Source organism: Hippichthys cyanospilos, chromosome 2 (genome assembly GCF_059441005.1).
Source record: "Hippichthys cyanospilos isolate Australia breed blue-spotted pipefish chromosome 2, RoL_Hcya_1.0, whole genome shotgun sequence".
Classification (NCBI taxonomy): domain Eukaryota; kingdom Metazoa; phylum Chordata; class Actinopteri; order Syngnathiformes; family Syngnathidae; genus Hippichthys; species Hippichthys cyanospilos.
Genome location: NC_142370.1, coordinates 12,281,500 through 12,307,106, shown reverse-complemented (window position 1 = coordinate 12,307,106; position 25,607 = coordinate 12,281,500). Strand labels below are relative to the sequence as shown.

Below are 25,607 nucleotides of genomic sequence, written 5' to 3'. Positions count from 1 at the left end.
GTTTTAAAACTTTTGGGGAAACCAGAGTGGATAAGCAGTATTGTGCATCTCAGTTCGGAGGTAAAGAGAGCTCCTCAATGCGCTACGGTGCTTTTAAAAAAATATTTGGGAATACCCGAGTGGATACACTGTACATCTCAGTGCAAAAAGAGAGCATGAAGAGGTCAAGAAAAATCGGGAAATATTGAAAAAGGTCGATCGATTGTGACCACCGTTTGTTTTGGCGAGGGAGCGCAAGAATTTTCTTTATTTATTGGTTCATTTTGAATATGTTTGTGTCATTTTTTTATTTTTGGCGCAGGTTTATTGATGTTTAAATGCTCCGGAAAATAGCCTGTGTAGCCCAGTAATGTGCTCGTGTGCGCATGAGGGGAATCACTGAAGGCGCACGTGCAAGAGTCACGGACCGCCACTGGTTTTACAGAACATCTTAAACGGATGAAACTTTGGGGGTTGACCATCCCCGTAAGGGCAGATGGAAAGATAGAACTCAACAATGAAAACTCAACCACCTGTTCTGTACGATGAGTTTCAATTCTCTCCAACTCTTTAGCGTGAAATTTGAGCTCCTTTGATTCATCTGCCAATTGCCCCAGAAGAAAGCAGGTGAGCTGTGATTGGTCAATATAACTTGAACTGAACTGAAAAGGAAAAATTTGTTTTGGTTGGTACAACCAAAGAGACAAAGTAATTCTTTTTAAGTCCTGAAAACGGCTCAATAGGTTTAGGTCGCTTCAAATGTCAAGAACTGAGGGTAATAATGTAATCATCCTTTCTCCAATATAAGTATGTCACACCACACCGAGCAAGCTAAGTGAGTGCTGCCTTAACTGGTCAGGTCCGGGGTCAGAAACTGATCATAACACTGCGCCAGGTACAAAATGCGAACATTATTGCAAATTCCTTTGAAATCCCCAAAACACACAAATGATGCCATGCGGACAGAGATGCGAAAATCAGGTCCAGAAGGTCAAAATGTTCTCACAGTTGGGGTTTAGCCACATGTGATTTCACTTAACAGGTAAGTTTACAAGATCGTTTGGCTAAAGCCAAAGTGTGGCAGGGTTTTTACTTTCTGGTTCTGGATTTCCCATCTGTGTGATGCGAAGCTTGAACTGGAAGTGCATAAAATGGACATCCGACTTAACTGTCCCATTGGCTGAGACCCTTCCCCCCGGTCTAGGGCCACGGCGCTGGTCCGGCTCCACTCGTAACCCAAGTTCGCTCCTTGTCTGGTCTCTGTCACAATCCTTGGAGAGGCATGCGCTCGGTGGGCGTGCACTTCAGCCAGCGGTCCTGGAATTTTACGTCCTCCGCCCTAACTGTCACTCGCCCTCGACGTGGGTCCCCTGAACATCTAAGCCCGCGTTGCCCTTGCTCCACTGCCGACGGTCCTACTTTCTACCAACGGCAAGCCCCCTGCTACGAACGGCCGACTGTCGCATCGTTCAGTCAGCCGTCTTCCACCCTTCTCCCCAGGCACCTCGCCAAATCTGCTGCAACCCACTTAGTAGCTAGCATCCCAATTCACTGCAGCTGCGGCCTCTGGCTTCCAGGCACAGGTGAAGCCATTACGCTAAACTGCCTCCATCTCCATGGCGACCACTCAAACTCCACTCATATCTCAATTCAATTCAGGGACCTCTCGATTGTATCCACGTACCTTTCCTAGGCATTTTCAGGATCAGAGCGCTCCTATCCTCCACGCACTTATCTTCTTCGATTGGATGAGAAAGGACATTTCCTAAGCATAAATGAAACCCTGACGAGGCACATTGTTCATCGTACCGTCTGGTCATGGTTTCCTAAAATAAAAATACAAAACCTTTCTGAACATTTTCATAGCGCTCGTAGGAATAAAACTAAATAATAGTTAGACATTACATCGGTCTGATCAGCTGGAACGAGATTTTTTACAATTGATTCAAAGTCAGTTGATCATCAGCCATGTCAAAATTTGCCCCATCTATCAAAAAGGACGATACTAATTCACTCCATTGGGGGTTGCTCTGTGCTACAATAAATGTGAGCTCATGTTAGGTGTGAGCAATGATGGGAAAATCAGGTCCGTAAATTTTCCGTAAATAATTTTCTTAAGCCGCAGGCTTTTCTTTAACTGCCAGGTTAACGAGCCTGATTGAGAGAAGCACCTGTGGCTAAGACCAAACCGTGTCTGGGTTTTTCCTTTCTAGACCCGAATTTCACATCCCTGCATGGGCACGGAGAACATTGACACCGGGAGATAGAATTTCTTCAAACGACACAATCAAAAAGTAATTTTAGATATAGAAAAACTAGCTGTACAGTGTTTTTTACTTTGCCTTCTTTAAGTGAGCATAGCTTTTATTATTTATCTCAAGTGATGTGAACATCACAAGCATTTAGCAAAACAAAGATGCAACCACAAAGCAGGCAAATGTCAAATCATCAATGTCAGGTTCACCTGTTGGACATTTGTGAGAAACTATACACAAAGAAGGAGAAAAGGCATTTTTTCTTTCTCATGCACGAGGAGAACGGAGAAGGACTGTACAAGGTCAAATCTACTCTGTTCTGAAGCAGCCCTTCCGAACCTTCTCTTTTTATTTAAAAACAATATGGCCGGAAGCCTGTGGATGTGTCTTGCCGTGCGCGTGTATGATTATTACAAGTGTGGCAAGGTATTTTGTAGATAACAAGCAAAGTGACATTGCCTGTGAGCAAGCTTGATCAGGCTGCCCGTCCTTCCCACAGCAAAGTTCGAGACAGCAACCTTCTCACGGCAACCTTCTCATTGCACACATTGTTTCATTGCAAAGCTCACGGCAAAGCAAGCAGTTGTATTACATAGCAAAGCGTTTGTTTTATATTTATTATAGCAAATGTATAATCACTATTTTTAAAAGTATTCTGACAATCACCTACAACCTCAACCACCACCATCTTGAGCCATGTGGTCCCAATTCCCAAATACAATGGACTTGCCCTGACAAAAAAATGGAGACGCATCCGTTTTAAAGCAGTCTACTTTCTACTTTCTATAACCAAATTGTCAATTGCGTCAAAGGCAGGGCATCTTCGTCCTCCAGCATTCCAATCAGATGCAATACGGTCCCAAATACCATCGACAGGACAAAAATTGGACATGCGCCCTTTTTTACACCGATCACACAGGCACCTCTTTCCAAAAAATGGCCCTTTATGTTGCACGTACACTGCTCATGTTAGACGCATGTTAGACGTGTCCACCAGATTTGATGTTATTAAGTCCCACTTATTTCAGGTCCTTCATTTTCTAAGCACTGCTACTAAACAAACTTTAGGGCTTCACACTCACACTTTTTTCCTTACTCATTCTTTTAACACACTTGCTAAATTTGGTGAATTTTTAGTATGGAGGCCATAGAATTTCACCCCATAGAGTTGGCCTTGACACTGACGTCGACGCTTTCATTGTTGTCCAGTCGGTGATGAAAAACAAGATGGCCGCCTGCATTAATGCCAAGGAAATACAAGCGTTGCCTCAAATGTCATTGTGTTGTCTTCACACCTCTGCTTGCAAGCCACTGTCATTAATGCACACTAATGGGCCCAGGTGTGAAAAACATGGCTGACTGATTACTGCTCGGACATCCCTCCAGGGACACGCCTGGCAACGTGAGCGTTCTTCATTCAGCGGTATAGTTTAGTGACAAATGATACCGATGAGCACATGCTCAAGATAAAGTGTAAAGAAGCAATTTTGTTGTCATGAAGTTCACTCGGGAGTGAACTTGAGCAGCACACCCTGGAGCAGGGGTCCGCCTGGGGAACTCGGGAAACAACCAACGGGAATCTCCGGGCCGGCGTGCCACGGCTGACTTATCCATTCATATCGCACAGGGGTTTTTCTGTCACCTGAGTGGTTGGATGAACGATAATACAATACCACGTATACTGTATTTGAGATTTATAGCAGTGGTGGGCCATCGGGGCCAGCAAGGCCTTCCCGTTGGCCTGACATTAACCCGACATTATCATAACTACCATAAACTACTGTATAATAATTCTAATAACCAGAATAAAAGTCCATTTCATTTTTAATTCATTTTTGCTAAATGTATATCCTTTATCTATAAAGTAATTCTCCATATTCCTATGGCGGAGCACATTTTCAATTAGGGTTTCAATATAGGGTGAGAGCTTCAAAGTGGGATTTTCATCGATGGCCGTTGTTTCATAGTAGGGTCATAATGTTAGGTTAGTGCTTCAAGTGGGGTTTTAACGAGGATTAGGGTGTCAAGGTATGTTTTTCAAGGAGGATTAGGATTTCAAAGAAGCATTTCACTCTAGGTTAAGGGTTTTGAAGTATGGTTTTAGATTAACGCTAGGGTTTTAACATGTTGTTTGAAAGTAGGGTATTGCAGGTTAGGGATTCAAATGTATTTTTAGGGTTTCAATGTAGGGTTAGGAGTTCAAAGTAAGGTTTTCAAATTAAGGTTCTAGTTTCGTAGGGTTGCGTTTTAATGTATTGGTCCCACATACGCATTCTAATCTTAATTACAATTTAAAAGTTGGTTAGTAAACTCAGGTTAGGTTTTTAAATTGGGTTTGTAAACCAGGTTTACCTTTTCAAAGTAGGGTTTTAATTTAGGGTTAGTATTTTAAAGTAGGACATTAAATAAGTTTTGGTATTCAGAATAGGGTTTTAATCTTCATCAAACTTAAATGAGTGTTTCAAGTAGGGTTTTTACTGGGATGGGGTTTCAAAGTGGGATTCAAACTGAGGTTAGGGTTTCAATGTGGGGTTTCAATAAAAGGTTAGGGTTTCAAACAAGCGTTCCACTTCAGGACTGGGGAATCAAAGTAGGGTTTTTAATTAAAGCTCGATTTTTAAGAAAGTGTTTGGAAGTAGGGTATTAAACAGGTTAGGGTTTCAAATTGGCGTTTTAAAGAAAGGTTTCCATCTAGGGTTAGTAGATGCAGGGTTTTAAGCCAAGGTTAGGGTTTGTGGTTATAAAATTTAGGGTTTAGGTTTTCATTCAAGGGTTTGGTTTTAAACTAGTGTTAAGGTTTGATTATATGACTTTAAACCAGTTCTTCTCAAATAGTGAGGCAGGCACCACTGAGGGGCACATTTCAATGCCAGGAGGGTGCAGGGGTGACCTCAAGGAACAGGCTTAAAAGTTAACATTTGTTGAAAGCTAACTTATATTGCTTCTTTCTTTTGTTAATGTTAAAATGCATCCAATGGCCTCATTTATAGTCACCGTCATTCATGAAGCCCCCGACATGACATTGGAGGCATGAACTGAGGCCAAAATATACTAGTTTGAAAGCATAATATTATCGTGTAGCCTATGCCGTAACTCACAAGTCATTCAATACTGTTTACCTCACATGACGTCACGCCTCCGTCCAAGGTTCTGAAAGCTGACTCCAGACGAGTTCAGTCCGAGCAAGGTGGCCGCCGATGCAACAAGTGCGTGACAGACTGAGCAAAGCAGCCACCCTGAAATCCTAAGCCGAGCCTGCGACCGCTGTAAGAATGGACTTGCTTCCGGCTCAGGAGGCGGCGCGCATCTATCACACCAACTACGTGAGGAACTCTCGGGCCATCGGCGTCCTGTGGGCCGTTTTCACCACTTGCTTCGTCATTATCACGGTGGTGGTGTTCATCCAGCCCTTCTGGATCGGCGACAGCGTTAACACGCCGCAGGCGGGCTACTTTGGTCTTTTCCACTACTGCATCGGTAACGCACTAACCTCAGAGCTTATCTGCAAGGGCAGCTTGCTCGACTTTGCCTCCATCCCGTCGCCGGCCTTCCGCACCGCCATGTTCTTCGTGGCCACGTCCATGCTCCTGGTGGTGGGAACCACTGTGTGCTTCAGCCTCTTCTTCTTTTGCAACGCCGGCAGTGTCTATAAGATCTGCGCCTGGATGCAGTTGGCCTCTGGTAAGGCCCAAAGTTATGCTCACAAACATCACATACAATCATTGGATGGCGTCTACTCTAAGTTATTGGATGAGAAGTTTCCCACACGTGTGCAACTGTAGACTTCCAGTGTGGAATTTGCATGTCTTGTTTGTGAGTGTGTGTTTGATGAAACATAATTCTGAAGTGACAAGTTCAACAGGAAGGACACAGGAAGGACTGAGCGAGCTAGAATTGAACCCAGGACCCAATAGAAAGTTATTCTTCTGAAATTTCAAAAAACCAGATATATCAGAATATAGCATTAGGGACCTACACTCAGAAAACCAGATAGGAAAACTAGACAAAAAAAATTGACTTGGAAACTAGACTCGGGGAGAACATGCAAACTCCACACAGGAAGGATGGAGCGAGCTAGAATTGAACCCAGGACCCAATAGAAAGTTATTCTTCACAAAAAGTTCAACATAACCACAGCAAGCATCTGAAATTAGACAAATAAAACTAGACTTGTGAAACTAGACTCTGAAAGCTCGACTTAGAAAATTTAATTCGGAAACTAAACTCAGAAAACCAAGCTCAAAACTAGATTCAGAAATTAGCCTCACAACATGAAATTTCAAAAACCAGATTCAGAATATAGCATTAGGGACCTAGACTCAGAAAACCAGATACGAAAACTAGACAAAAAATAGACTTGGAAACTAGACTCGGGAAACTAAACTCAAAACAGACATTGAAACTTGACTTGGAAAACTACAATCACAAAATTAGACTTCACAAACTAGACTCAGAATATTAAATTTAGAACCACAACTCAGAAAAGTAGGAAACAACAAACTAGATTCTGAAATTAAACTTGGAAATCTGTACTCAGAAAGACAATAGAAAGACAGCTTGACACTTGAGTGTTTGATGAAAAATTGGGCCTGGTAGGAAACTGGATTAGTTATACTATACAGTACTGTATTTTGTTTTCATAATTAATTTTTCTGGCCTTTATTTGTGGACACACCATACCTCCAGCGGCCGCCCCACCTTGACTTTACGACCCCTGATACTTTTTTAACGGCCACCACAAATGTCAGTGCATACTATTTTAGAAATGATTTGGCCTTTTGGAGGATATTGCAACATGTCTCTTTATAAGAAGCTGTATTTTGACACCAAAGTCTTTGATGCAGAAATGGAGGTTGGGCTATAGCTGCATGTGAGCTTTGTGCGTCAGGTTTCAGTGCACACACTCTGACACCTCTGCTGGAGCTTTAGTTGCATGTCAGTCACCTGATCAGGTGTCGCTTCAACCGCACATTCGCACCTGCTGGATGCCAGGATGCCACAACCATACAGTTAAGTGCAGCGATGGGATTTCAAATCTGTTACCATTGGCGCCATGTACCGATACCCAATGGCTGCTTTTGGACATTTAACAACAAACTTAAATTTGAGAAAGATTTTTTTTTATCATAATGTCAACTCATTCAACAAATCCTTCAAAGTGTCTACCTTCAGGCAAGACAAAAGAAAACTATTGCGCCCAAGCTGCGTATCATAAGGAGCTCACGTCATCGATTACGCCATCAAACTCAGACAAGGCCTGGTACACGTTGTGCACATCCAACAAAATTAACAGTTGAAATAATACAAAACTGGAGTCAGCACAGTGCATTCAAGCGGACAAAATCCCAACAAGTTGGGTAAAGCAGAGCTGTGGCTTATGCAGGAGATCCCAGAATTGTTTTTAGTTATATTCATACATTTAAAAAAGGTGATAAATCTTAACTTATAATTAACAATTATATATATATTTATACACACACAAACACACATACTTTTTTGGACTGAAAAATAAAGGCCTGTTTAGTTAAAAATGTACTTCCTACCATAGGGACGATTTTATTATTTGACCATTTTTAGCAGTAAAGAGTAATTATTTTATCCATTATTTTAAGCCACATTACCCAGCACAACTTGGCTCACATGTCCTCTGGATGAGTTCAATATTTTACTGTAAACTATTTTGTTATCTAGTCGTGATTACTCAAGACTATATGATGTCAATATCAGTGGAGTAAATGTCAAAATGCAGTTTTTAAGTTGTCCTTAGCAATTTTCATTTGTGAAGGGATTTAAACTTGTCAAAAAGTGGCCGGTAAAGTTGTACTCTAACAGTGTTTTAATCCAGTATTACGAACACAATCATTATACTTATTTAATGTTACTGAGTGGTTTGTGCCAACAACGCCCGTTAAACGCTACTTACCTTTGCCCAGGCGCCATAACAGTACTTTATGCAACAGCACCCTCTTGTGGACACAACGGCGTTTACCGTATTTCCGAGGATACCCGAGACGAATGTTTCTCAATTTGTGACGGCAGCAGCGTTGATGGTGATGGGATGCATGATCTACCCCGACGGCTGGGACGCCCCCGAGGTGAAGCGGATGTGCGGCCAGCGGACGGACAAGTACAGTTTGGGCAACTGCACGGTGCGCTGGGCCTACATCCTGGCCATCATCAGCATCCTGGACGCACTTCTGCTGGCCTTGCTCTCCTTCACGCTGGGCAACCGGCAGGACAAGCTTCTGCCTGAGGACTTTGAGGTGGAAGGCGCAGGTAGGAATTAAGGAAGGGTGCATGAGGCTCCTTTTCACTTTTGCAGTCATTAGTCAACTTGTGGGATGAAATATCACGTAACCTGCAAAAAAGCGATTTAAAGACCAAGAGGTGTACAACTATTTATTGACCGAAAGTTGAAGGCTTTTAAAGCCCCAGAAGTTGAGTTGCTCTATTTTAACCAACTCTTCTGAGTGTGTAACGAGGCCGGCCATCTCTTGTTGCCCAGTATATTCATCTATTTTTTAAGTTAAAAATGTGTATTCAAAATTTCAAAATGTGTAAATGTTTACTTGATTTACCTCCTGCTTCCCTACGCCTTTAAGCTATGTAAAATCAACTTTCAGCAATTGTTTACTTTTTGAAGCTTCCAGTTTATTCTGAATCTGGGAAAAAAATAGCATGAAGCGCATGAAAGTCCCTGACAACAAATTTAATCTAAATTCAAACATTTATGATCAACTGAACTGTTTGATGCTGAAATGTATTTTTGGAATGAATCAATAACATTGTAAATTGATCTGGAACATTAACACCGATATCTTTCATATTTAAACCTGAAGGAAAGGTAAAAATAAAACTTTTTTTTCTTTAACACTGAAGGTAAAAAAAAAAAAAAAAAAATCTTTAAAAATCTAAATTTAGGTATTTAAATCGTGATTATTACTAGAGAGTGATGTTAATCTCATCTGTGACACTCAAAAACAGGCATGTTTCCAATTCTAATCAATGCTTTCCCCCCTTTTCAGAAAACCCCTGATGAGCCTGCGCTTTAAGGATCTAAGGAACCGATTTCACACAGTGCAAATGTGTGACAGTCTGAACACTTGGTAGAAACCGGTGCGGTATGCAGCATTTGTATTCTGGATTGAGTTGAATAAATTCTCGCTCACACACACACACACACACGTATTTATCGGGCACACAACACAACGAAGATCAAACATCTTCCGTCCATTTATTAACACAGCTACCCAGCTAAATCACTTTAGCCAAGATAAAACATTTGTTAGAAACTGTACATGACTAATATATACTCATAGAAAGGAAAATTCTTTGGTACAAATATGTACAATTATGTTCACTTATTTCCCCCTTTTTGATGCTTTTTTTTTGGGGGGGGGGGGGGGGGGGGGGGGGGGGGGCTTCCTGTTCAAATCAATTCCTGAAAATTGCTGCTATTGAACGGTCGACTTCCAAGCAATCGATCAGAATTACTGACATGTAGTGGAAATCATGGCTCTTTGCTCAATTGTCAATGGAAGCCAGGTACTTATTGTGACAAGGCGCAACTCCATTTGCGTGCCGTTGAGTATTTTGTCTAATATGATTCGATAAAGTGCGGGAACCATTTCAAGAAGAATGCCAGTATCCACCGAGAATGAAAATATTTCGTTTATTCTACGTGAAGTTGAATTTGTGGCTAAACAACAACACCAGCTAAACTTTGATGTGTGGAAAAGTATATTTGCAAATCTTTTCCGAGTCCACTTTCAGGTGAATGCAGTACAAGCACATACGTCTCTTAACATGTATTTGCACTGTATCAAATAAAGAGAAGTTGAAAGGGATTCGCAAATTATTGCATCTATTATTAAGCTATTGTACAACATCAAAACCTTCGATGATGATTAGGTTTGTGCATTGACAGACAAAACACCTGTGTCTAAGCGCTTGTGTCTGCCGGGGAAAAATGCTGAAAGAACGTTACCATAGTGAGTGTACATGCCAGCCCCGTGTGCAATTTCCTAAGCCTTTTTACAAACACAAAAATGTATATTACACATTTAACAGAAGATAAAACACCCGGTAAAAAGGTAAGAGAGGGCACTAATGAAGTTGTGGCGACACGGCTACATATCCTACGTTTGTTTGGGTCGGTTTGAGGAGCAAAACAAACGAGGAAGAGGAGAAGCGGGTCCCCTGGGTTGGGCCCCGCAGGCCAAGGCCAGCGAGGAACATCCTCGCGGCGCCGAGAGAAGAACCCTCACATACGAAAACCAAGGAAGGACGAGGCAAATAAATATTCATACGATATGCCCAAACTGGAAAGTGATCTGTTGCATTCTCCGGAGAGAGAGGAAGGTAAGAGAGGTCAACTAGAGGGCCAGCCAGGGGTGGCGCAAACACTCGGCCGCTGTGGCTCTCTTGTCGGGAAGCAGCTCGAGCATGGGGAGCAGGAAGTCGGCGAAACACTCGGCCTCTTGGCGGGGCCACTCGTACTTGTCCACCAGCACCTCCAGCAGCCCCCACGGCTTCAGCTTGGTTATGTGTTTCAGGTCCCCTGTGGACAGAAAAACACTTTAGTCATCATTAAATCGTTTCCATGTGGAGTTCAAAAAAATGGGGGGAGAAATATGGGGCCAAGATTAAATTAAGTGACTTTATTATTTCCTGTGCATTTAAGACATTAGCTGGCGTGCGTGCCGGGCGGACGGTTGCATGGCCACTTGATGCCAGAACTCAAACTTGATACGGCCGAGATGTTTACGTTACTTTCCTTGCCCTATGTATGTTCTTAAATAAAGCTCACTTGCAGTATGTTGATTTATCTGTTGTAACAAACACGTTTTTTTGGCTCATGTTGTAGTCGATAGGTGACGTTTTACAACTTAACTTCCATGATAACCCATCGGAGCGAGACTGTGTACAGTATTCATTTTGGTTCATGAAACCATGACTCGGAAAGGCAGCACAAAGAAATCCCCAGTTAAGTCAGCTGAGTAATGGCCGTGAATGACAAGGAGTGTACCAAATCAACCCGGTTTATTTACTCAACTGAACATATTTCTCCACTGCTTGCTGGCAAAGCAAAGTGACTATTGCCGCATTGACTATAAGGTTAGGGTTATCCGGTGGATATACAGTATTGTACATCTCAGTTCAAAGGTAAAGAGGGCTCCTCAATGCGCTACGGTGCTTTTAAAAAACCTTTGGGGACACCCGAGCGGATACGCTGTACACATCTCAATGCCAAGAGAAAGAGCATGAAGAGGTCAAGTAAAATCGAGAGGTATTGAAGACTGACCGATTGTGACCGCAGTTTGTTATGTTGAGTGCAAGCCATTTCTTTCTTTATTGTTTCATTTTTCATGTTTGTGTTATCTTATTTCGTTCATATTCAATAGTAAAGATATAAAATTATATTGAACTGCAATTTGTAATTTGGACTCCACAAAATTTTGTGGCTATTTATTTTAAATTATCATTTTTTTTAGGTTTTGACAGCATCACGTATAATGACACGTTTTAATGTTTTATGTGGGTTTATTGACGTTTAAAAGCTCTGGAAAATAGCCTGCGTAGCCCAGTAATGCGTACGTGTGGTCATGAGGGTTAATCGAGAGTCTTGACATCACAGAAGGCGTACGTGTGAAAGTCATTGCCCGCCACTGACGCATTCTATTTACTCGTGATGCTGAGCCTATAATTTTAGCTCACCAGTAGCAATCTGCACTCCCAAAGGGGGTAAGACAAATGACAAATGGGTACATCATTGAAAAAAGGTAAGAGATCCACTGCTGTAAAGATTAAAATAATGAACAATTAATTTTGCACTCGATAACTTGACTAATCATTGCAAATCAAATCAATTCACTGCTGGGATCGCAAGAGATTTTGGAGGGGTTACCTTTTTTGGTGAAAAAATCCTTGCAATATTTTCCATTCAATAAGAGTTTACGCGGGACACTCCCCAGCAGCTCAATGATCAGCGCTATATGATCTACACCACACACATGGTTGCAGGAGGGGAGACAAAGACGACACAGACGAGAGAATGTCAGTGACAGACAAGTGGCATACCTTTCTTTGTGAAGTATTCCTGTGAGTATTTCCCACTCAGAGCATAGTGACGAGGAACTCTACCAAGCAACTCGATCATGAGAGCAAGGTGATCTGGAGACAAGGCCCATCAGAAGCAGAGCAACGAGAAAAGGGGTGGAGAACAGAGATGGCAAACGGTCACGTGGAGTGCTGGACAATGAACGAGGACGACGACCCGACATGGAAAAGCAGCGCATGTGTGGGAGGCCGCAACATGCCGGCGCACGCATTTGCACTGAAGGCCAAAAAGAAATGTTTAAAAACTCATCTCCATAAATCGTGGATTCTCCAACCACCACGAAAGAGCATCAGGTGTGGAGTGGAATTAAGTCATTGATTTTCAAGTTGCGTACAACAAATGTATTTTTGTACCTTACTGACAGTATACCACTGACTTAGTGACATATTGAATATGTGAACAGTTTTACACCACTGTATTTTCTGCACTTTAAGGCACACCGCTAAGTCTCAATTTTCTCAAAAGCTGACAGAGCACCTTATAACCCGATGCGCCCTGTATATCGACCTGTATATCGATTATATCATATGATATATATAAAATTGCACTGTTATCGCAACATGTTGGATCCAAAGGTTACATGGACTTATGGGTCAGGAAGCTGAGCGTCTTGCTCCTTTATTTCAATTTATTGGGCTGAGTTTCATGAAAATGCAGAGTGAAATGAAAAGTAAAAACGAAATAAGCATTAGCCATCAAACAAATGCTCCACAAATATCCTGTGCGGAGAGAACGTGCATCGACGCTAACATTAGTTACCGTGATGCTAAACAAGCATGGTCGCGATCTTTTCATACGCTAATTAGATCATTGGCAAGAGAACGATCCAAATAAAAGGTGCTTTGACTTGGCAACGGTCAAAAGAAGGTGGCAAAAACAAAGTGGAAAACACTTAAAAACACAGACTTACTTTCGAAGGATTAAGAATGCAACACAACACAAATATGATGTCCAGCGGGCTGCGGCATGTTCATCTGAATGAGCACGGCCTATACACTACATCTATGCACAGCAACTTCCTAACTGCACCTCCAAGTTGAAGCTGACAAAGGATGCTGATTACATAAACTAGTGTGTGTAAACTCAATAATGCTATACCCAGTGCGAAATAGCACACATGAATTATAACATTTCAAAAACATTCTTTACAAAATATTTCTATGGGCAGAACAATCATCGGTTACATTTTTTGGGAGACGAAAAAATAAAATAACTTAATCGCCATGTACATTTTTATTTTTACCTCTGCATTTCAGTTATACGTGTATTTTTTCCTTTTTTTTTCAATTTTGAAGCTTTATATGGGGACGAGGCACAGAAAAACGCTAGTATTCATAAAAGAAAGTGCAAGTTTATAAACCCAACAAAACAATATATTTTAAGGTTTTTGGTTGGAATTTGCTTTTTAAAAAAATGGTAAAAAATTTGTAAAATGTAACCAAGAGGTATTTTTTCCAAATATAAAACAGCAGTTTATTCTTTGAGAGTGAACATGAGTTGTGATAACACTGATTTATATTCTATTACTTTTAGCGTGGCTCCATCTAGTGCATGCATAATGCAACCTCAGCCACTACTGTAGTTTGTATTGTTTGCGCTTTACAATGCTGCGCGCTCTATGTATGAAAACATTTTTAAAATAGGCGATTCAATGAAGGTGCACCTGATCCGGTGTGCCTAATAGTGTGGAGATTACGGAAGATGTTACAATTTAAGATTGATACTTTTTGTATCGACCTGCTGCCATTCATACAATAAAAAGATTTCATACTGTGAAAATCCTCATCATTATTTCAGTATACAGTAACACCCCGCACTTTTTTTAGTTCTCTCTCCATAGGAGAGTCTTGACCACCATCACAGATGGGTCTAGAACATAAAGAAAAGGGAGATCACTTCATAAACATTTTGTACCATTTTTGGTGGTGATGATTTGATTATTAAATATGCATTTTGGTTCAAGAAAGTTTAGGAAAACTGTAAAAGGCAGAGTAAAATTAAAGGTGTGTCAGTCAGGATTAATATGGTAGAGGAAAAGAAGTATAGGCTCAGAAATTTAGCATCAAGCAGGCACGCTCGTATTTAAAGTGGAAAATTATACAAAATTATTTGTGATTTTTGGGGGTAAATTTGATGTATAAAAAGTATCAAGGGTATCCGTCCTTGTTATTGGTATCAGTGCGTACTCAAGACTTGAGTGCTTGAACTGAAAACCGGTCTGAATGGAAAAAAAAATTGTATCAAACATCCCAAGTTGATACTGTACTTAGTATTGAAGGTATGTAAATGTCGCGGCCATACTGGATGTGGAAAAGTGGAGGAATTGGGGCAGTTAAGTCTTTCATGTCCTGCTTGGACAGGTAGCAACCATTTTACACTCCTTGCTGGATAAATGCTCAAAAACTACTTGTAATGGTGTATGGCTTTTGACGATATAAATCTCTGACTGTACAAGTGAATATCAGCCTTTTGTCAAGCGAAGTAAGAAACTGGTAAAAGACTTGCAGAATGAAATTAGTCTCATTGCAAAAAAGCAGCAGAGCATTTGCAACAAAGTGAGCGAACCCTGACATGCTAGAGCAGAATCAAGTCAGAAGATAAAGCATGAGGTTAAATGAATAATGAGGTGGAGGAAAAAGAGAGGATGGACAAGAAGGTGAAGATGAGATCATGAAGCTGTCGATGGCCCTGTCTCCAGTATTCAAGTGAAGGGGGGAAACTCACTGGAATGGCAGTCAGATTTTTTTTTCTAATTATCCTTTCATCTGCTTTGAACTGAAATGTAACCTAACTGACCTTAGAATTGTTTAACAGGTCATATGTAGTCGTCATAACTGTGAAAACTCCAAAATGTCAGCTGCCTGGCAATCATAAATAGCAACTCACTCTATTAGCATGTGTTCTAATCAAGCACAAAATATTATTTCACATATCTCCAGAACTCTCTGCCCAAAATTCTGTAAAGCTTTAAGATAGTAAATAAATAACAATAGCAACCAGAAAGGAAGAGGGTGTCAGAGTCATACCTTCATCTCTGGAATAATCTTCACCAGAATGTGGTTCAAACAAGTAGTCTCCTGTGGCAAGTTCAAAAGCCTAGGCGACAACAATATTCCAATCATCATCAACACCAGAACTCATGAAGCATGAGACGCTACAACTACCAACTCGCCCCCCTGTGGTTGCGCTGGCGAAAAAAGGCCCTGTCAGGCTGCATAGTTTTACTCTCATATATCGCGCACTGTCCGATGGCGTCTTTTACCATGCAGGCTGCGCTCCAGATATCCGCCGGTGTGCTGTAACCTGCACCGATGAGGACCTCTAAGGAGCGATACTGCCGTGTTTGGATGTCTTCGGTAAAGTGCTTGTGCTGAGAGCAAAGCAGAAGAACAGAAAAAAATCAACATGCCAGTTTTCCACGTTGGGTGTTGAGTGTCAGCATCAGTGCGACATTACAACAGAAGAAGGAAGACTGGCCAAAGTATTCACCTTTGGTTCCGAGATGTTCAATTCCACTTTTTTTATGCTATTACCATTCTGAGTACTTGACTACTCATCAATACCAAGTAGAGACACCAATAGCACTTTTGATGGACAAAATTGGCAGCAAAAAAGACGGACAGAAATTTTTAAAAGACCAACCTAATCCTGTTATGACATTTTCCTTAAAATGAAATTGAATAAATGGTAATTTTCTATTGCTCTAATTTGTAATTTCTAGGTCGTAATTGTAAAACTACTCTATGAGAGCTTCTGATACTAGTATCAAGTGCTATCGCAGGTACCAATACCTCATCCATCCTTGATTTAATGCATTCCAGTTTGCTTTCATGACGTGTGTGTGTGTGCATGGATGAAGAAAAAAATGTATATAAACAATTTGCTTTTTCAGCAAAGAAGGGGAAAAAGAGGAAATTAAGGGTGCTAAAGATGTTCTATTCTGGTATCTGGATGACACTGTGTGTGTTTGTGTCAGGAAGGCCTGATGCGTAATCAGGAAATTCCTCAGGTCATGATACGACAACTCACCACCCAGCAGGCATTTCCCAGGTCCGCAATCTTGACTTTGATCTTGTCTGCGTTGACTGGCACAAGGGGGTTGACGAGCAGTGACCCCGCCGTTTGCTTGCCTACATGAGAAAAAAGAGCTCTGAGCAATCCCAAAGTGGCTGAATGAACGTCACAGCATGAACACCCTTTTGTCACACTGACCATTATGCAGAATTTCCTCAGTTCTATCTTGTCCCTGCTCTCGACAAATGCTCGTTCCCAACTGCTCCTCCAACCCAACAGAAAAGTGCTCGGCCGACACCCCGCTGCTGTGAGCCCCTTCGACATCTGTGTGCATCTCCTCCTTGAGGTCGGCACAGTCCAAACCGTTACAGACGGCATGGGGTTTCTTCTCCGCTACGTTTTTGTTGTGTTGTTCTTCCTGCCTCCACCGGGGCAGTCGCTGCTCTCCCTCCGCATGTCCATTACAGTTTAGGTCCAACAACCCATCTGCATTCACATCGCTCTCTGAGCCCATTGGGAAAAGACAAACATAACAATGCATAATCCATTGCTGTAACAATACATTTATACCAACAATAGATTTATACCAAAACACAATAGTACATAAGCTAAAACAAGCATGTGTCTATTCTTAAAACAAAAAAACATTCAGAACTTGGCAACAGTGGCAGCAACCCTCAATAGGATAACGGGCAATAAAAAAAAATGGATGGATAACGATTTACATAGCACGCCCGTAACAATAGTGAAGAGGATCAAGTTGTTGCTAGAACTTGCCACTGTTGTATCTTTTGGGCTAAAATGCCATGACTCTGTCAATGTAAAATGACGAGCAGTGGCTTAGTGTAAAACAAAAGTGCTTTTATTTGCAGCTGAACAAGAAAGTCTTCTTTGACATCTAATGCTGTCAATCATTTACAGAAGAATTCTAACCTTGTACGTCTTTGTTGCCCACATCCTGCGGTGACAGTTGTTGCAACGGCGCACAAGCGCGACCCTTTGGAGACTCTTGTTCCTCGTCCACATCTTCGTCAACCTCCCTCGTCTCGGTGACCTTCTCCATTTCCTCCAGGTCCATGATGCACTTTTCCAGCAAGGCCGCCTGTCGCTTTTGCTTCTTTTTTAACTTCTTCTTCTTATTTTTGGACATTTTTACAGTCTGTTGAAGAAGGAAATACACAAAAGCTCACAACTGACACCCGCATTTTTGATCAAATGTGCAAACATTAAATTGCCCTTAAGCAGAAATGCACCCCATTATTAGAAAACAGAAAAATCAAAATCCTAAAAAAAGATACAACACTGTTGACAGTGCTTGATGCATTTTAAGGAAATCAAAGAGCAGATTTAATTTAGATACACTGACATTTGTAAGCATAAGTCAAAGTGTCACTGAAAGATTTGGAGACATATTAAGGAAAATTAGTCGAAAAAAAAGATGGACCTGTTTTGGAGCAGGTGCGGTGCTAACTGTGGAAAAAAAAGAATGCCATTAGTTTGAATTCAGTTGATCTTGTTAGCATGTCAGCGTGGAGATCAGAAGCACATTTCGTACTTGCTGAGCCTGAGGGAGGTGGCGCTCCCGCCCGCTGCCATTCCGTGGCTTCTGCAGCCAGCTTGCGGACGTACGGCTCTTCAACGCTCATTAGGATATTTTCCGGCTTGATGTCTGTGTGGATGATCTGACATTTTGTGTGCAAGTAGTCCAGGCCTTGAAGAACCTAAGAGCAAAGCTGGGGTGTGATATCCAATCCAAACTGCTCTTTTGTTGGACATTTTGCCTGCATAGCTAATAAGGTGAAGCCAATCTATCAATGCTAAATGAACGTTTGAGCTAAATGAGACAAAAAAAAAAAGACCAACCTGTGTGTTGCAGTGTGTTTTGATGGTGCTCACCTGTCTAATGATGCTCTTTACACAAGGGAGAGGCAAACCCTGGTAGTTTGATTTGATGATCCACTTTAATAAGTGATGCCCCAAAACCTCAAATACCATGCAGACATCTGAACAGAAAATGTTAAGATAACAACCATGTTATGGACAAATGTCACTTGCAGAAAAATTCCTTGTAAGGCTTGAGACTTCAATGTATCCAACAGAGAATCAAGACACCCCATGCTGGACATAGCTTAAAGGGACAATGTGTACGATTTAGACTGTTTTTCATTAAAAAGGAATAAATTAAATTATAAATTTCAAAAACTTGGAAATAAATGTTTTCTTAACAACCAACAGTTAGTTTTAAATAAAATTGTAGGTCTAGTTGGGGGTGGCACTCCTCTGTAGGCTGCCATTTCTGTTATAGCTACGGACAACAGTAAATGCAGCACCTCCGACTCTACATGATGAAAAACCGTCTAAATCTTACACATTGTCTTTTTAAAGGGATGTTTTACTTATTTAGCTGTTAGGTGTATTTTTTCTATAATTAATTTCATAATAAGTAGATTATTTTCCGTTAGAACCAAAATTTTCCACTTTACTAAATACGACGTGCTCATGAGCCGGGTAACGCCCAACCACGGCACACCATTTTCCGGGTTTGGTCATGTTACGTTTGCAAACTGGTTTGTCCTTGACAACTGATTGGTTGTCACCTGAACCCTGCATACTTGTGATGTTATTTTCTGTGTAAACCAAATATAAAAATGTGTATCAGTTATACATATATTTTAATTTAGTAATCAATTATATCATTTTTACTGCTCAAAATGTCAACGTTATAGAATGCCTTAAGGAACTCAGAACCTGACCATTGCTCCAATCTTTCACAGTAGGTACAGTGCCAGTTTTTCTATTCAGAAATAATGGCTGATGGTATCTGTACAAAATATGTCTTGTCAGGTTTTGTGCCTTGTCTGTATTATTTTTTTTCAATTTGTAGTCTCATCAATTCCAAGTTATTTAGTAACTATTGTGGCATATTTTTCATCTACATGAGGGGCACAAGCAATTTTCCCAATGATTGTATGTGCTTAAGGTTGCCACATTTGTATACGCCTTTTGCTGTTTCCCTTTGAATGGTTGTAATACTAAGAGCTAGTCCACCTCAGTCCTAGCTTTTAGTCGTATAATCATTTACCAGTACTAATACCATATGTGCATCCATCCATTTACTTCAGCTATTTGTCTTCACTAGGGACTTCCACCATGCCGCCTATAACATTTATCGATTTAGTTGTTAAGTTACAAAGAACCGGAACGAATTTTTTCACTGAATGTAAATTCTGGAAGCCCCATTACATGCTTGATGGATAAATTGTGAGTTAAAAGAAGAATGGCTTAGGTAGGTAATGAACAGCAATTGAGGATACGGGTTCCATTGACACCAGAAATCTTAAAGTCATCCAACATCTGGACCACCATCTCCCGTTTAGGATCGTCGGGATCCGAGTTTCTCACCTGGGTGGAAAGAACTACAATCAGCACCGGATTTATATGAAAGTACTTTGACTGTGAGGATGAGGTAGCGACTGAAGGTATGCATTACTAATTGTTCACACTGTAGGATTTGCTTACAGACTTGAGAAGTTTGATCTCATCCACAGCTGTTTCTGTGTAGTGCTCTGCGCTCTTGACCACCTTCATTGCAACGAACCTCTTCATTCTGGGAAAGAGAAATATTACTGTTCTTAGGTGCCCTATGGACCAGATGCCCCTGGAACGCCTGCTAGAAAAAACACTGCAGTGAAAATATAGAGCAAATTTCCCTACTGGATGTCCCAGGCGAGCCACACGGTGGAGAAGTGTCCCCAGCCCAGTTTCCGAATGACATGATACTTTCCATTGTAGAGGTCGCCAACTTTTACATGATGATAGCCCCCTGGAAGACCAAACAATATGTCACATTCAAGATTGACTCACAAGTAGCAGTAAGAGGAGGGCTTAAGCAAAACTCACCTTTGCAGTAGTCGTTGGGATCCTCCTGCTCTTCATCGTCAGAGCCTAGAATCTCCTCTGGTTCTTCAGGTTCCCGAGGTGAGGTTTCGTGTTGGGCCTGCTGACGACTTCTGGGATTTGCCAGCTGCCTGTTGACAACCCATAATTCTGCCTTTACAAAAGTAATGTTGGCTTTTTAATAGCACTGCTAAAGAGGTATTCCTTTTAACTATTTTTGTGCATAAATTTAGGACTGCACTGCAGCATAATGAGAGCCGTTTATCGTGCATTGCTGAGCACATTTAGTTGCATGATGAATAGAATGATTTAACGGATTTATTGGGCACAAATTGAATCAAATGAAATAAATCCAAATCGTTATTTTAAAAATTGAAGGTTTGATTTAAAAATTGAAGATTTGACAACTAGTTAAATTGTGAGAGCAAGCTTTTGCACAGGTGGCAGAATGCTGGATGAGTAGTTTACAATCACTACTAACTGTGATATTTGAGCATGTTATGCACAAGTAATGAAAAGCTATTTTTTGCAGCAGCTATGAATGGTAGGTTTATATTAAAAGGGATTTAAAACCACTTTAGATGAAACCACTGAACATTATTGTTGTTAGACCATTTTGCACATTGCTGAATAAAGCAAACTTTCTTTATTCTTTCTTCATTCGTGTGTGGGGCCTTGCTTCCCCAGGCACTTCTCCCACATTCCAAAAGCATCCATGGTAGGTGTATTGGACACTCCAAATTGCCCTTATGTGTGATTGTGAGTGTGAATGGTTGTTTGTCTCTGTGTGCTCTGCAATTGGCTGGCAACAAGTCCAGGGTATTCTCTGCTAAGTGCCCAAAGACTGGGATAGGCACCAGCAAGCCAACAACCCTAGTGAAAATAAGCGGCTACAGAGTACGGATGGATCACGCACTAATATGCCCCGTCACCAGTCACTTTACCGCAGACAAACATGCACCTTACAAACCCTGCACAGTGCAGGAAAGCGGCAAACTACATATTTTGCACTACATGATATTTTGCTCTACCATCATCATATGTATATAGTTTCTTCCACTCCATAAACTCCATATGTTCAGAATGTGAGTCTATTCCTTTCTTAGTGCCTCATTATCACTGCCCTATTACTGTTTTTTTTTTTTTTTTGGCTACTTTATTATTGTATGGAATGTAAGTCTGACCGGGTAAGTGAACAGAGTAAGACTTTCATTGTGTAGTGTTACTATGCATATGACAATAAAACTCTTGAATCTTTATTTCGCCACTTTGACCAGCTTGATTAATGAAAACATTCTTGGCAAATGCTTTCGCCCTGGCTTCTATAGACTTCTATAAAGAAGTCTAAGACAAACCCAGACTAGACTGTATAATAGTAACTCGGACTTGCCAAGATTGACTTTTCTTGCTATCAAGGGATAACTAAGCTCCCACTCTCGTCTTCGCTTAGGAGCCGCCGGAGCTCAGTCGCCCTGCTTGCTTTTTTATTCAGCAAAGTATTAAACCATACAAGACATGACAAAAAGCCCAAATGCAGATAGTCCGGCGCCGCTGATCTTATCTAACAGCTGGGCCAAGGTTTCAGTTTGCATTTTTCTGCATCAACAGCCCTATCTAAGGAATGGGGTGAGATGGACAAGGACTGCATAGATGGGTTGCAATACGGAAAATAAATACCTAATGATAACAATTCTATGTATGATTTTTTTTAACAATTTAACGTATGATTACTTTAACACTAGCTCAGAGACCAAGTGGAACAGTGGCTGCCCTGACAGTAGGCTGTCAAGAGTTAGTAGTCTTTACCTGGTCTGATTTTTTATTATTAAACTGTACATACTGTTTTGTGTCATCTAGGAAACAGTTTATACATTTATGTGCCAATCATCTCATTCCATATCTATCTCATGTTTACATTAATACATAATGATCTATAGTATCAAGTGCTTTCTCTAAATCGAAAAAATGCCAACTTTAATTCATTTTTTTAATCAATACTAGTTGCAATTTCCTCCACAATTTCCATTACAGCCAGAGAGGTTGATCTATTTTTTCCTGAAGTGATATTGGTTTTCACTCATGAGATTGTATTCTTCTATACAATTGTTTAGTCTAGGTGAATATTTTTTTTCTAGAATTTTTTAAATTGTGGTAATGAAGACATAGATCTGTATTTACAAAATAAATGTTTCTCTCCACTTTATAAATTGGAAAATTCCTTGCTATTTTCATTTAAGATGGAAAGATACCAACTTTTACTTAAACTTGAAAAAATTGAAATTGTCCAGAATGACTGGTGGGGATGAATATAAAAATAGTGCAGCCCTATTAGGCATATTTATACAGTGGGTGAGGCAATTATTCAAAATTTTGAGATTTTGGCTTCTCAAAATCATAAAAACATTAGGATTCATGAAAAAAGATTGTGCCAAATGGACAGAGTCAAAACAAGTTCCTACGCTGTGAATGCAGCTAGCAGCCTGCATATTGCATGGAGTAATTGAGTCAAAAAAGTGATAATAACCAGTCAAATCAATCGAGGCTAGAGAGATAGAAACAACTAACAAGCAAGCATTTCTGAACCGGAACCAATGGGGTGATTTGGGGATTGTGCATATACTGTATATTTTCCACAAGAGCCATGGATGGAGAAAGGTAAAACTCATCTGCTGATTAACAGTATTTGAGTTTTATGTGCCACTTTCATCCATAAAAATATCCTGCCACAAGGTTTCACGCGGTTTTCAGAACAACATGCTTCTGTGGGTTTATGTAGGCTTCTTTATTTTTGTGGTTTATACGGCGTATATTATGTAAGAACTATAGAATATGTCATTGACTGCATGATTAGCTGAAAGGGATTTTTAAAAAAATCAGTATGGTAAGAGGCATTCTTACAGTTAACTCAGCTATAGATAGCAATTTGCAAGTATTCAGAAGGGATGCAGGAAAATGAAAGCTCTTGACATCTTAAATTCTAAAAGTACTGTTTTTGAATAACAATTTTCACTATTTTGATAGGCCACGTTTCTGATCCCTGTAGCAATTATTTTGAATAATCCTGAATGAGCGTTAAAAAAAATTCAAATCTATAAGATGATGCAACATGTAGATAGACTATAAGAGCAAAAAAATAACTAGGCCTCTATCACTTTGACACACACCAGGAAGTAACAACAAAATGAAGAGGGACAAAAGCTCACTTTTTGGTGGTCTTCTTGGCTTTGCCTCTCTTTTTCCTCGCCTGAAGAGCCAAAACTGTGGAAATAAAGATTGTTTGCTTTAATGTACTTTGGCCAATTAACACAACTACCTTTGACATGCAGACAAAACAGAAAAGGTGTTCAAATTGCATCGAGAAAGTTAGGCACTGTCACCCTGACTAAAAGAAAAATGCTCAGACAACATCAATACTACCTTACCAACCTGAGATATACATGCCAGCTTTACAACTCGATATTTGAAGTCAACACGAAAGAAACAAAAAGAATGTTGTGCTGATGAAGTCTGCTTTGATTGTAGCATTAGTAAAACATTGTAGTAGTTTTGACCATACATGAGCATGAACAATTAGCTATGCTGCAGTCTACACTGAAATGAATGATCGAGTAGGTAGATAAATCAGCCTGAATAATATTACTCACATTTTTTAGCAATATTGCCGTTGAGTAATCTTTTGATACGTTTCATTTTGGAAGGCGGTGGGTGTACCTGATGAAACCGGGCTTAATCGTCCTTGGCAGCTATCACAAATACGTTTTGGATAAGCTATGTATTGAACTAGCACCCAGATGGCAGCTTTCACTACTCACAGTTTTATGATGATCCTTTTCTTAAATACAACTTTTCAACCATTTATAATGACTGGTTTCTACGATATTGCTGTCAAGGTTACTAAAGACGAGCTTCGGTATAACTAAGCAGAATTAACTGTGTAGGACCGAACTTTCTAGTTGCACAGAATAGCTTTATGTGTATTAGAGGTTTCAGTCACATCCATCAAACATTTCCTGAGAAACGTAAAAGTAAAACCACTTCACTCTTTAACAAACTCCCTGCTGTTATTTTCCTGCGTTGTACAGTACTCACGTTGAGGTGGCCTTTCCAACCAAACTTTGCATTCTGACACATTTTACTTCTAGTGAAATCCTGTCACACTGCCATCCCGTCAAGGGTGCCATAGGAATCAGCATTTTAAAAAGAATACATAAATTAATAATAAATCAGTTTGTTATCCTACCACCTACTGCACTCCATGCATTCGCTACATCTCGAAGTAACGTATTTATATTGTGAGAGCCCTATCGATGATGAATAGCTGGAAGGCATTTTTTCAAAGGTCAGATTTGAATGTGATTGTAATTTTTAGTGTGGGGGCGTGTACGACTAAAATAAAGTAGACCCGCAAATATCAATTGTTAACCGTATTTCGCATTTAAAGTATTGTTGAATAAAGCCAATATACGTATCATTTACTGCCAGATACTGGAAGACACTGAGCACCGTTTTGTAATTACTGTAGCGCACCTTACAGCGCTAAAGCTAATAACCCGGGGGGCCCAGCTAACAAATATTTGCAATGTTGTAAGTATCAGGTACCTGTCCGAATAATTACAAAGAAATGGCGTGTTGACCAATCATCATAACACTTAAGAAAAGGCGTAGAACATGTCACAGAAAGAGCGAGAAGCATCTGAGTACCGAGCTAATCCACACGGGGCTAACGCTAGCTCTCTGCGGCTAAACGTACCGGACAAACGCGTTGAAAAAAACATTTACGTGTGTATACGTCCAACAAACCAAGTTTATTGATGGAGCAGCGGGTTACGTGGCGTCACGTTCGGCGACTAATGTTTCTATGACAACGCGGGGAAGACGGTTACCTTTTCTCTCCATGTTGTAGGCAGCAGCCGACGCTTAGCTTATGTTAGCTGCAGCGCCAGTGACCGAATGTACCGTGTGCGCGCATGCGCACTGCATGCGGGAATCAGCCGCTGCCACCGGCGCCCAACTGCGCATGTGCAAAACAGTCGAGATAGATAGATAGATAGATAGATAGATAGATAGATAGATAGATAGATAGATAGATAGATAGATAGATAGATAGATAGATAGATAGATAGATAGATAGATAGATAGATAGATAGATAGATAGCCTTTATTTTAATTACACCTACAAAGGTACAAAGGTATGACAACCATTCTCATTTAAGCCAATAGGCACTTATAAAGGGAAGTCACAAAAACTTCACTGGAAACATTTCTAATTTCTAAATTCTCGCGTCTATAAAACCATCACTTAATCCCCTGCTTGTGTTCATTTCGCACCACCAAGAGTTCAT

At 40.6% G+C, this 25,607-nt stretch overlaps 2 protein-coding genes across 5 annotated transcripts; one reads left to right on the top strand and one right to left on the bottom strand.

The window, feature by feature from the left end:
- Window positions 1-5,494: 5,494 nt before the first annotated feature.
- lhfpl5b (LHFPL tetraspan subfamily member 5b) lies at window positions 5,495-9,270 on the top strand. Its single transcript, XM_088409171.1, has 3 exons — window positions 5,495-5,915; window positions 8,274-8,510; window positions 9,260-9,270. The coding sequence occupies exons 1-3, from the start codon at window positions 5,507-5,509 to the stop codon at window positions 9,268-9,270; spliced, it is 657 nt and encodes a 218-aa protein (XP_088265297.1). The 5' UTR covers window positions 5,495-5,506.
- Window positions 9,271-9,883: 613 nt separating this feature from the next.
- Window positions 9,884-25,259, bottom strand: srpk1a (SRSF protein kinase 1a). 4 transcript variants are annotated; one of them, XM_088441175.1, is made up of 17 exons: window positions 25,149-25,259; window positions 23,469-23,523; window positions 20,269-20,396; window positions 20,083-20,191; window positions 19,888-19,975; window positions 19,683-19,770; window positions 18,265-18,371; window positions 17,924-18,089; window positions 17,813-17,838; window positions 17,302-17,527; window positions 16,567-16,872; window positions 16,384-16,484; window positions 15,617-15,724; window positions 15,381-15,450; window positions 12,315-12,407; window positions 12,142-12,234; window positions 9,884-10,794 (listed from the first exon to the last, which is right to left on the bottom strand). In XM_088441175.1, exons 1-17 carry the CDS (start codon window positions 25,159-25,161, stop codon window positions 10,610-10,612), a joined length of 1,962 nt encoding a protein of 653 aa, XP_088297301.1. In that variant the 5' UTR covers window positions 25,162-25,259; the 3' UTR covers window positions 9,884-10,609. The 4 variants fall into 4 exon arrangements, with proteins under 4 accessions (XP_088297301.1, XP_088297275.1, XP_088297283.1 ...); XM_088441149.1 differs by lacking the exon at window positions 12,142-12,234; XM_088441157.1 differs by lacking the exon at window positions 12,315-12,407.
- Between the last annotated feature and the right edge of the window lie 348 nt (window positions 25,260-25,607).

Bases quoted from the DNA above. Each gene is read 5' to 3' on its own strand.
- lhfpl5b (XM_088409171.1), top strand. From the start codon at position 5,507: ATGGACTTGCTTCCGGCTCAGGAGGCGGCGCGCATCTATCACACCAAC. The intron at 5,916-8,273 runs GTAAGGCCCAAA...TTGTGACGGCAG, and splicing joins CTGGATGCAGTTGGCCTCTG to CAGCGTTGATGGTGATGGGA.
- srpk1a (XM_088441175.1), bottom strand. The intron at 19,771-19,887 runs GTAAGCAAATCC...CTTTCCACCCAG, and splicing joins AGATCAAACTTCTCAAGTCT to GTGAGAAACTCGGATCCCGA. The intron at 17,528-17,812 runs GTCCATCTTTTT...CTTCTTCAACAG, and splicing joins CCGCACCTGCTCCAAAACAG to ACTGTAAAAATGTCCAAAAA.